Here is a 13,418-nt window from a genome sequence, read left to right as displayed (position 1 = left end):
AACAATTAAAAGCTACACCAGGCAGAAGCAGAAAGATGCTTCTCCTTGCTTAGGGCATTTGTCTGTCTACTGTCTGAATGCCACTAGCCTGGAAAAGGGCAATCAATAGTTCTCATCTGGCACGCCTGCATGTGATTAATTGTCTGTAAGAAACAAATTCCTAAATTGCTTTAGGGTTTCAGTGCAGCTAATAGAAGGATTTGGTTTCTTTAATCACATTTTTTTTTTTTTTTTGTGGAAGTTATGTGAACTCTGAAACATTTGTATTACACAATTTGGACAAAATTTCTTACAGATGTTTATTTTATTTTCTGTATGCATAATGTCAATAATGTTAACGTGATAATCCTTTTTCAATATAAACAGCAATTCAGCAAGGTAGAAAGCAACAATTCTGTATTTTAATTGTTTTGTGAAATAAATATTGTGCTGTTCTTTTAAAGATGATCAAAACTCAATACATTTTACTTTTAGATATAGCTTTAGAAATTTCCATTATTTTGTATTATATTTAAGAATATATTCTGGCTGTTCACCTAAATTTATTACTATTTTTTTTCAAAACTTTTACCTTTCCATGACAGATATAAAATAATAGATTAATGGAATATTATAAATTACACAATAAATTATTATAAGTATATATAAAAACTTTTGAAAAGTGGTTAGCAAACTATTCATGATTCTTGCATTTAGAAATACAAATTAAAATAACCAATAAAAAGAAAAACACTCTAGCAGTATTTTGTGTTGTTATAATTAATTTTATTTGGCAGTGGTTAGGTGATGAAATGTATATATAATCACCAAATAAAAAATCTTCTAGCAAATATGAAATACAAATGTGCACACCTTTATGAAAACTGTTCAAAATAATGTCCAAAATAGATTTAAGGGTGATTACTTGCTTCATATAAATATACCCTGAAAAGTTCTTTAAATGTCTTTCATTTTGAATGCAAGTTCTTACCTAAATCTCATTAAGTAAGGAAATGATTTTGAGACCTCAAAGTAATATATTAGGTGATACCTGAAGATAAATCAAAAATTAATTTAAGACACATCTAAATTCATCTTATAAATAATTATAAAATTGCATTCAATTTCTACCATACTGGATATGTTGCATAAAGTAGGGCATACCCATTACTCTTACTAGGAAACTCATCAAGACACAGTGACATAGTAGTAGTCAGTGCACTGACTGCCAGAAAATGTACATTTCAGCTACAGTTTTGTCCCTTACTAATTTTATAGTCAGATAACCTTGATGAAGTCAATTAATGTCCTTCATCTTGGTCAGTATTTGTTCAAAGGGAAAAGTATGCTATTACCACTTTTATAAACATATCTGCTTATATATGCCTGAAAATATATGTGCTGTGGACATGTGTAATAATCCAGTAGGGTAGACTGCCTTTGGGAAGGTGTAGGAAGTCATTTATCATCATTTTGTACATTTGAGGTTTAAACCCTATGAATTTATTATATTATCAAGAAGTAATTAGGACCTGAATTGAGGGGGTTAATACTATCTTGTCCATCACTCAGGTTGTTTTAAAATGTGAAGGAAATAAAGTATTCAAACTGGCTTTGTAAACAGTAAATTCTATGTACAATTCTGAAGAGAGACAGTAATAAGATTCGTTTTCAGCTTTGAGTGCTGGCATCCATTGATGAAGTACTTTCATCTTTTATGACGTATCAAACTTACCCATGAAAGGATATATCTTTTAAAAAATGGTCTACTCTTGTTACCACTTTTTCCTCATCATGACATTCTTCTTATAACCTGCCTCGTGTTTTTACCTCTCAGCTAACACTGTATATTTTAAAGTCAACAATAATTTACTGGCAATGAAGTGGGTTTTTCTCTGGATTTATTTTCTTTGGCTCCTAGGCACATGTGATATATTCTCATATGTATGTATGTAACTGTGCATGTATGTGCATGTATCTATATATGTATATGTGTATTTTTAGCTTTCGTGATCTAGCATTATCTTGGATATTACCTGTTTTTTTTCTCTATTAGATTTGTTTCAATTATTTGATAAAATTATTAAGAATTTACTTTGGCCAAGTTATATACTAAGGATTCTTCTAGTACCATCTTTCTTTTGAACTCCTGTATTCTTAGTAGTTTAATGAGCATATTTATCATCCAAATAACATACATTCATCATATCTAAACTTAGCATAATTATCTTCCCTCCCAACTATGTTCTTCTAAATTTCTTATTGAGTAATTTCAACTTATTTCATATCTAATAGCTGATAGATTAGTTATTATTTATTTTAAACTGAATTTTTCCAATCAAAGATTGTGTTACAATAAATCTCTATTTGTACATTGTATGTATATATGTACGTATATTATATATATATACATATATATATACATCCATATATATATATACACATACATACATATATATATTTTTTTTTCTTCCACTGTTTCATTGTCTGAAATCTCTAGTATATTGTAAATGTGATAATACATGGCATCTTTTCAGAACTATGAAATAACATTTTTATCATACTGAATAAATATTTTTTTCTAGATTTATTAATATAATAGTAACATTTCTGTAGTTATTTTTTGTTTCAATGAAGAAAGGGTATTAAAAATTTTAACTGCCAATTTAAATTGAGTTATATTCATTTTTGCATTACTGAAATATAAATTTTGCATCTGTTTTATTATATCTGTACATCTAGAACTAGATTTGTTTTATGAGTTTAAAAACATTTCTTTTGCATTCATGTATTTATGCACTGAATATTAAAATTGGTAATACAACAGAGAATAGTCAGATTCTGCTGCTTTCTTTGTAGTTTCAGAGCTACTGAAAGTCTTCATTTTGTTTAATTTTTTGTCATATTTGTGATTATGGGTTATTTTATCAATTTAGGTTATAGAGTTATGCTAACTTTATAAAAATTAACTTCTAAGCATTTCATTATTTTATTATTGGTAAGAATATTGTCTTGATTCTAATGTTTTTGCTAAATTTGAAAATTTTATCCTTATGATATCTCAAAGTGTTTTGGTAAGAAAGAGAAAATTGACTTTAGAAAAACTTTTTTCATAGTCTTTCCACCTATTTTATTCTCATGCTAATTTGGTCAATATATATTTTTCTAGATAAAATCTTTGTTTCATTGAGACTTTTGAATTAATTAGCATAGATTTACCATACTATTTCAATATACAGTAAAATACTTCATCTGTACCTGTGATGGTGTTTACTTTCACATTTTAATACTTATATATTGTGTGTTAACTTTTTTTGATATGACTAGATAGTGGTTCCTCTAGTTAATGTATTCTTTGAAAAAAACAAGTCTCAGGTTTTTATGTTTCCTTCTTCACAAATTGCTGACTCTGTCTTTATTTTTTCCCCCTGCTATCCTTACTCTTATTTGTTATTCTTTCTTAACCTTTTTAATTACATTCCTATTTAATTTTTATCTTTCTAGGTTGAATAAGTAAACCATTAAAAGTTGATAATTTCCCTTGAATAAACTCTTTTCAGCATTCACATGTTTTCTTTGGCATTATTATTTCAGTTTTGTTTTTCCTCTTTAAAACAGTTTTTAGGATAATATTTTTATGTGCTTCCATATTCTTGTGATAGAATTCACTTTTTTTTTTTTACTTTACTATCAGCAGATTATAGGATGTTTAACTTGTCAAGTATACTCTCAACTGATTACACATCAAAAGATCATTCCTAGTGCAATAAAGAAATATTCTTTGGAAGAAATAGCATCTAAGCTGTTACATTTTTACAAAACTCTTTATTTTAAAATAAAAGGTCATTATAAAACACTGTCAGTTGTTTCACCCTAGGTGGACTTTAGCAAAGTCTTCTGCTGTAATTGTGTGTGAAAATGTTACTAATCTTTGTGATTGAATGCTCTTTTTCTGTTTGTCTTGCAATTCAGAATTTAGGTAGATATAAATATTCTCCTTTCATAGTCTTTACAATATTTCTAATGATTTTGTAAATGCTAAAAATGTAAATCTGCATAAAGATTTTAATTTTTCTTAATATGTGTAAAATATGTATATTTGTCATTTCTCAATATTTTCATAGAATTCTATTTTGATTAAACTAAATTTGTAAGAAGTTGTCTTCATAATTTGAGTAAAAATGTCTAATATACCTCTTGATAAATTCTCTACATCATCATATTTGTCATTGTATTTAATTGAAGCAAACATTTCCATCATTATAGCTTGTTACTGACAGCTAACATAAAATCACGTCTTATCTCTACTGGAAGCTGAGGACCATATGCATTAATAGCCAACACAATAATTTTGTTTCCAAAGAGAGCTGAATTTATTTTTTAAATTATTTTATCTTATTTTATATGTTAGAGATTCTGGAAATACTTGGTCTATTTAGCCAATTTTATATCAGAAAAATGTGAAGAGCATGTACATTGTTATCTGTATTTTTTTTTAAATAACAGGTATCACATAGTTCATTTCAAAAAAGAATTCCACACCAAATATGTTGTAAACCTTAATCCTACATTAAAAACATTATACATATGAGGACATACTATATAGTTTTATAAAGAAAATATTTTCAGGTCTCAGAATATTAGGTGGAACTTTGGCTCAGGGCTTATTATATTCAATCCTCTAGTCAAATAGTGTTAATTCTTATACTTAAGCTGGCTTGAAACTCACTATTAAAAAACTAAGATCATTGCATCCAGTCCCATTCCCATGGCAAATAGAAGGAAAAAGTGGAAGCAGTGACAGATTTTATTTTCTTTGGTGAACGTCTTCCATCTGAGTCTGAACCCCGAGGCTCGACATCCCGGGGACGATGCTGTGGAGCGAGGCGGCCCGGACCGTGACCGCACGCCACCACCAGCTGCGGCTCAGGGGGGCGAGGGCGGGCGCGACGGGCTCCCCCTCACCACCCGCAGATGGTGACTGTAGCCATTAAGTTAAAAGACACTTGTTCCTTGGAAGAAAAGTTATGACAAACCTAGACAGTGTATTAAAAACCAAAGACATCGTTTTTCCAGTAGCCATATACTGATGTGAGAGTTGGACCACAAAGTAGGCTGAGCACCGAGGAATTAATACTAGTTATGGTGCTGGAGAAGATTCTCGAGAGTTCCTTGGACTTAAAGGAGATCAAACCAGTCACTCCCAGACAAAGCAACCCTGAATATTCATTGGAAGGACTGATGCGGAAGCTGAAGCTCATTATTGGAGCTTTTTCACTTTTGGCCACTTGATGCGAAAAGAAGACTCATTAGAAAAGACTCTGATGACGGGAAAGATTGAAAGCAAAAGGGAGACAGAGGATGAGATGGTTAGGTAGCATCACTGACTCAATGGACATGAAATTGAGCAAACTCTGGGAGATAATGGAAAAAAAAGGGCGTAACATGCTGCAGTCAATGGGGTCACAGAGTTGGACACAACTTTACGACTGAACAACAAACCAACAACTTACACTAAGATTGATGTGAAGTGAATTTTATCTGAATTTAGCTGGGATGTTTGAGTACTCAGGCATATTATGCTAAAGCCATTAGAGGAAGGTATAATATGTTCTATTATATATATATCTAAGAAAATCATGATGAAAAAATGTTAAATGTATAAAAAATATGGGAGTAAAGGAGCAAAAACACAAACAAAATGCCCCTAATGTGACTTACCTAACATCATATATATGTATTTAACAAGTAATGTTAGGACTTCACAGTTATATCAGCCAGAGAGTGGTTTTGATCTCTGTAGTTGTCATATAATAATAATCTCAGTTAAGTATTACACATCTTGATCCAATTTCCCAAGATATAATACAAGCAAAATTTTAACTATTTGTCAGAGAATGAGTCTCCTTGCTCTTCCTGAGAATAAGTTATTGATTTAATGACAAATATTTGAGGGTTTGAGGCTTTTAGAGAAGGGAAATTTGATCATATTCCCCAGCATAGACAGGGAAGAGTCCTTGTGCTTGTCACGCCACTAATTATTATTGCTTGGTTCTCATTTGTACAATGGGGCTACTTACTTCACAATGATGGTTATCCCCCACACCCTTTTCCATGTCTATCCACAGTAAGTAAAGACTTAATGGTCCTCAGTTCAGTTCAGTTCCTACTCTTTGCGACCCCATGAATCACAGCACTCCAGGCCTCCCTGTCCATCACCAACTCCCGAGTTTACCCAGACTCACGTCCATTGAGTTGGTGATGCTATCCAGCCAACTTATCCTCTTCTCCTGCCCACAGTCACTCCTAGCATCAGGGTCTTTTCCAATGAGTCAACTCTTTGCAGGAGGTGGTCAAAGTACTGCAGTTTCAGCTTTAGCATCAGTCCTTCCAGTGAACACCCAGGACTGGTCTCCCTTAGGATGGACTGGTTGGATCTCCTTGCAGTCCAAGGGACTCTTAGGAGTCTTCTCCAACACTACAGTTCAAAAGCATCAATTTTTCAGCACTCAGCTATCTTCACAGTCCAACTCTCACATCCATACATGACCACAGGAAAAACCATAGCCTTGACTAGACAGACCTTTGTTGGCAATGTCTCTGCTTTTCAATATGCTATCTAGGTTGGTCATAATTTTCCTTCCAAGGAGTAAGTGTCTTTTAATTTCATGGCTGCAATCACCATCTGCAGTGATTTTGGAGCCCCACCAAAAAAAGTCTGACACTGTTTCCCCATCTATTTGCCATGAAATGATGGGACCAGATGCCATGATCTTCGTTTTCTGAATGTTGAGCTTTTAGCCAACTTTTTCACTCTCCTCTTTCACTTTCATCAAGAGGCTTTTTAGTTCCTCTTCACTTTCTGCCTTAAAGGTGGTGTCATCTGCATATCTGAGGTTATTCATATTTCTCCTGGCAATGTTGATTCCAGCTTGTGCCTCTTCCAGCTCAGCGTTTCTCATGATGTACTCTGCATATAAGTTAAATAAGCAGGGTCACAATATACAGCCTTAATGTACTCCTTTTCCTATTTGGAACCAGTCTGTTGTTCCATGTCCAGTTCTAACTGTTGCTTCCGGACTGCATACAGGTTTCTCAAGAGGCAGGTCAGGTGGTCTGGTATTCCCATCTCCTTCAGACTTTTCCACAGTTTATTGTGATCCACACAGTCAAAGGCTTTGGCATAGTCAATAAAGCAGAAATAGATGTTTTCCTGGAACTCTCTTGCGATTTCCATGATCCAGCAGATGTTGGCAATTTGACCTCTGATTCCTCTGCTTTTTCTAAAACCAGCTTGAACATCAGGAAGTTCACGGTTCAAGTATTGCTAAAGCCTGGCTTGGAGAAGTTTGAGCATTACTTTACTAGCATGTGAGATGAGTGGAATTGTGCGGTAGTCTGAGCATTCTTTGTCAATGCCTTTCTTTGGGATTGAAATGAAAACTGATATTTTCCAGTCCTGTGGCCACTGCTGAGTTTTCCAAATTTGCTGGCATATTGAGTGCAGCACTTTCACAGAATCATCTTTCAGGATTTGAAATAGCTCAACTGGAATTCCATCATGTCTACTAGCTTTGTTTGTAGTGATGTTTTCTAAGGCCCACTTGACTTCACATTCCAGGATGTCTGGCTCTAGGTGAGTGATCACACCATCATGATTATCTTGGTCGTGAAGATCTTTTTTGTACAGTTCTTCTGTGTATTCTTGCCACCTCTTCTTAATATCTTCTGCTTCTGTTAGGTCCAGATCATTTCTGTCCTTTATCGAGCCCATCTTTGCATGAAATGTTCCCTTGGTATCTCTAATTTTCTTGAAGAGATCTCTAGTCTTTCCCATTCTGTTGTTTTCCTCTATTTCTTTGCATTGATCATTGAAGAAGGCTTTCTTATCTCTTCTTGCTATTCTTTGGAACTCTGCATTCAGATGCTTATAACTTTCCTTTTCTCCTTTGCTTTTCACTTCTCTTCTTTTCACAGCTATTTGTAAGGCCTCCCCAGATAGCCATTTTGCTTTTTTACATTTCTTTTCCATGGAGATGGTCTTGATGCCTGTCTCCTGTACAATGTCCTGAATCTCCATCCATAGTTCTCTTGTGTTGTTGGAAGAGGGTGTTTGCTATGACCAGTGCATTTTCTTGGCAAAACTCTATTAGTCTTTGCCCTGCTTCATTCCACATTCCAAGGCCAAATTTGCCTGTTACTCCAGGTGTTTCTTGACTTCCTACTTTGCATTCCTACTTTTGCTTCCTCAGTCTCACACTATTACTTGCTAGGGTGGAAACAGACTGAGAAATGCAAAATGTTTGTGCATCCTTCTTGTATGTTACATATTCAGGGGCATGTTTACACTATCGGGGTGGAAAATTTGGGATATTTTCATTCCCCTTTGATAAATCACATAACACCCCTATGAAACTACACACACCCATGCACACAAACACACACAGGCACACAAATACCGCCTCAGAGGGGGGGGTCTTTCTTGAATTTCTTTTGCTGAGATAATTAATAAACCAAACCTAAAGTCAAGTATTATGAGCAACAATTCTACTGATAAACCCGTTGACAGGGCATTCCACTGCTCAGCTTTAGAAACTATATGCTTACTCAGATTAATGAAATTTTATTTAGAATGTTTGCACCTGTAGTTTTCTTTTATGTCTAACCTTCATTATATATTGGGATTGAGATCATTAGAAAAAATTAGCACTAGAACTTTTATCATTCTTTCTGATCAGAAATATTTTAATAAAACATCTACTCTTGGCAAAGTAAATTGCAATTCTAAAGATTCATTATTCAACACTTTTAATAGCATCTAATTCCACTAACTTTAATAGTAATACCCACTGTTAGATACTTAGTATTATATACTTTTAATAATATGTGTTTAATTGTCCAGCTTATTTCGTGGTATTTGATGTATTCCAGAGTTCTGAGTTATCAGTTACTAATCTTATCTTGGTTGTCCCCTGCTTGTAAACTTTCAAATGGCTACTCTATCTGATAATAAAATTAGAACTAGTATTTTAGTTAAAAAAAAAAAAGTACTCTCTCTGTTATATTCCAAATCCCCTTACTTTCTCCTTCTATTCTTCGCTTTGTGCTTTATACTCCAGAAACACTGCATTTTCAGTAGCTCTCCGCATGCAGTATGTTGTTCTGTGCTTCTGAGGATAGTTCTTGCTCTGCCTCCGTTCTCCTTTTAACCTCAATAGACGTAAGCGCGTAGCTGTTATATGAGTTGCTTCTGCAATAAAAGTACATATTTGACTTTGGTAAAGGTTGTCAAAGCTTTTTTGTCCCTTAGGATCATCATTTGTAAAATGAAGATCATTCTGTCATTTTTGAGACTGCACCCAAATACTGCATTTCAGACTCTTTTATTGACTATGAGGGCCACTCCATTTTTTTCTAAGGGATTCTTGCCTGCAGTAGTAGATACAGTGATCATCTTAAATCCACCCATTCCCATCCATGTTCAAAGATGATCCCACTTCATAACACTATTGTGAGGATGAAAAAAGTCCTCTTTGCAGTACTTGAAGAGAGTTTTGCACTTAGTTAAGTACTCTATGCAGGTTAGGTGCAATTATTTTTTAATGGATAAACTTTGTTCTTCCACTATGAATCAATTTAGAGACTTTTGTTTTAGAAACATATTGCCTTCAAAACTCAAAGCAACCTACCAGACATTTTGCTTCCTTATTTAATAATGGTAAATGAGTGTAAAATTGCAGTAAATTCTTTTATTTTTGAAGTATATACTGGCAGATACCTGACAAGTAGACCTCATTAAAGTGGCTAGTCCCTGATCTTCATGAGGTTGATCTTTTGCCCTGTGGAAGGTATGCTTCTTAAAATCTCCAGCATACCAACTACTCCTTGCTTAAGTTGTCCAGTCTGCATGATCTGTTCAGTGTAAGGGATCATAATGATATGCTATGGTATGGCCAGATTGTTTCAGATTATATATAGTATTACAGAAGATAACTGACATATTCTTGAGGCAAACCAGTAACTGAATATTTGTATTTTTCTCCCATGAATGTGAACTGTTTCCGATCCCTTTTCCACAGCAACAGGATGAAAAGTACACATTCACCAAATCAATGGCCATGTGCAGTGTGCCTGTAGGCTTAACTAATCTGCAATAATACCACATTTGCCATAGATACCGCAGTCCGGACTGCACTTTGGTCAAATCTGCAGTAGTTTACATTCTCCAGGAATCATCTAGTCTCAGCAGGGCCAGACTGGGAAATGAAACAGAAGTAGAAGATAGGCAGACTATCACCATCTCTCACTATTCTACCCACTCCAGACTACGATAGTGTGTTTGATTTAGTCTCTTGACCAGGGTTTCAGAAGTTTTCTGGCCTTCCCAACTATTGTAGCTATAATAACTCTTACTTCACAGACCAGGGACCCATTGTGAGGGTTACTTCTACTGACACATTTAACATTTTGGTTATACACCCAGAGGGTTGGGTATAACCACTACCTGGGTTGCCAATGAATTTGAAGTTCTTTCTTCATCGCAAAAGAATTCAGAGATGAGGCAAAGAGCTTAAGAAAGTGAAAGTGAAGTCGCTCAGTCGTGTCCGACTCTTTGTGACCCCGTGGACTGTAGCCTACCAGGCTCCTCCGTCCATGGGATTTTCCAGGCAAGAACACTGGAGTGGGTTGCCATTTCCTTCCCCAATGCGTGAAAGTGAAAAGTAAAAGTGAAGTCGCTCAGTCGTGTCTGACTCTTAGTGACCCCATGGACTGCAGCCTACCAGGCTCCTCCGTCCATGGGATTTTCCAGGCCAGAGTACTGGAGTGGGTCTCCAGTGCCTTCTCCAAGCCACTTATGAGGGGCCTACAAATGAAGGGGTGGAATATTCACTGGGGAAGGAGGGATTTTTGTCGCCATATAGCTTGAGTTAAAAGTGTCATGGCCTCATGGTGTCCTTATACAATGATTACTTCTATTAGACTAATCTTATGGTAATAAAGGCACAAGGAGCAAAAGGTTGCCTTTGGATTCAGGAGATTCACCCTTTTCCCTACTTTTCTTTGTCTGTTACTTGGCCTCTTATCACCCTAAATGTATGGTTTCCTATCAGTCTGCAGGCTCCTACTTTACTTTGTCTGTATGGACTCCTGTTGCTTATAGGTTGGGTGGTTTAGGCCCTTGCCCCCATTTCTCTGCTCATACCTGGCTATTTACCTGCTGTAACACCTGGAGCTGTGCTTCACTTAGGCCCACTGTGAACTTTATCTAGGCCTGTTTTTCACCCTGTCTCTGTAGGTCCCACTCCTCAGATATCAAGTCAATGAAGAGCCTTTCCAGTGTCCTTGAAAATGTGTGATTTCCCCCCTTCCCCAGTTGTATACAGTTACGTTGGTAAATGGCCGTAATTCTCTTTGAAGAAGTAGAGGAATCTTCATAGTATTTACTTGCCAGGATGTTGCAGGGTGTTTCTTTCTACACGACCTGACCACCTCTTCAGTCAGCAAGTTCAGGATCTGAAAATTGGCTCATGTCTGGGAACTGAGCAAAGTATTGTGACTTTTAATAGGAGTGTCCACCCTCTGACTCCTGACTTTATTCATCTTCCCTGGACAGTGCCCACTATCAAAATCCTATTGATTTTTTAAAGGGATTTATTGCCTTGGAACTATATTCAGTATATTAAAATATAATGGAAAATAATTTTTAAAAGAATATAGATATACGCACATATATGTTTAACCAAATCACTTTGCTGTACACCTGAAACAAACAAAATATTATAAATCAACTATACTTCAGTTTAAAAAAAGGCTTTATTGAAATCCCACTACCTCTCTTTTTGCTTGTATGTATGACCTCAGCCAAAATGAATCTCTCTGTCCCCTGAATTCTTGTAGACATAATGCTGATCACACTCTGTTGCTTGTTATACTTATTTCTGTACATCTTCTGCACAGATCTTGACTGTACATTAGGTTGAAACTCTCATTTATCATTTTATTCTTTAAAATACCCCACATAGTGCCTTGAACATACTAAGAAAGCTGTGAAAATTTAATGACTTGATTTTAAATTGCTAACTTTTCTTCTGCCACTTAATTAAAAGGCAAAAATACATTTATCCATTAAGAAGAATATGTTAGTGTTCTATTTATATACTATTTTGTATATGTAAGCCTATATACTAAAAGACAAAATATTTTCATATATATATATGGAGTTATATATGTGTGTACTAAGCTAGATTATCTTTCATGTTAAAGATTAAGATTTTAACTATTCAAGTGCCAAAATCGAATTACTAAAATCTTTCTTTACAGATAATTTGTGGTAAAAGCCTTTCAGTGAATGACATTACTCTTAGTACTTTGAAAGAAGAAGGGTACAAAGCTGCTTTCATTGGGATAGGTGAGTAGCTTATTTTCAAATATTTTTCTTTGTAATTTTTTTTTTTACTTCCTGACAGTATTCAGAAGAATAAATACCTTCAGACATTTTTATGGTAGAAGTTGTTTCTGTTCAGAAAAGAGCACATAGAAATGAATGGCCAAAGAAAATTTTCTGTTAAATAATGAGTTGTGCTGCCTCACCTCATTATAGATTGACTTGGACAAGACAGTCTTTACCTTCCCATTCTCTCACCATATTCTCATCACCAGTAAACATCTAAGATGCAAAGTGTTTTCAGGTCATGCCACAGAAGCTCAGAACTCAGCTTAGAAATATCTAGATGCTATAGCTTTCTCTTTATGATAAAACAAATTAGTTAAATTGATATTAAGAGATAGCATTGGCTCATTTTCTTTCTTTTTATATTTTCTAAATACTTTCCATATTTGGCTGAATTATAAAGATGTTTGATCACAGTTCTGAATGTCACATAGTGTATAACTGCTAAGGCAATCAATGTGCCCTATGGTTCCATATTTTGCCCAAGTATCCCAGGGAGATTGAGTTTTCTAACACATTCCCCTTTCTCTTACTCTGTACCGAGACCAAAGAGAACACACTGTTGATATAATTTACTCTTTGTCTTGTGAACTTTGTACTTATTCCCTTATATGATCATAGTCTGAACAGTGAGTGGCCTATAAACTAAGTGCATCCTCAGGTCTTTTAGTTTGTCTGTCTCCTCTCTAGTTCACTTTCTTTGAATATAAATGTCTAGTAAACCTACACAGAGGTCAAAACTGTTCCATCTCTTTAAGTAATCACATGCTAGATAACATTTGTTTGGGGGCTGTCATTTTTCATATGTTTCTAGAGTAAAATCATCAGGAATGTTTTTTTGCCTACTAAATTTTTATCAAGATGGTATGTGTTCTCTTACTGGTTAGTTGATAGAAAGTCTTAAAACCATCTTGTCACTCCCTTTACTTAGGTGAAAAATTAGGAAGAGGCAGACAAATTTCCACTGCCTTCTAGCTCCTAAATGTCT

General features: G+C 34.8%; 1 protein-coding gene across 1 annotated transcript in view; it reads left to right on the top strand.

The window, feature by feature from the left end:
- The window catches only part of DPYD (dihydropyrimidine dehydrogenase), a 926,917-nt gene that overhangs the window by 265,822 nt on the left and 647,677 nt on the right, over positions 1-13,418 (top strand). The window contains exon 8 of the mRNA XM_005678060.3: positions 12,301-12,388. Coding sequence (XP_005678117.1) covers positions 12,301-12,388 — 88 coding nt within the window. The remainder of the gene's footprint in view (positions 1-12,300; positions 12,389-13,418) is intronic.

Source organism: Capra hircus, chromosome 3 (genome assembly GCF_001704415.2).
Source record: "Capra hircus breed San Clemente chromosome 3, ASM170441v1, whole genome shotgun sequence".
NCBI classification, from domain to species: domain Eukaryota; kingdom Metazoa; phylum Chordata; class Mammalia; order Artiodactyla; family Bovidae; genus Capra; species Capra hircus.
Note: the sequence above shows the minus strand (reverse complement) of the source record. Positions and strands in the feature narration are given on the sequence as shown.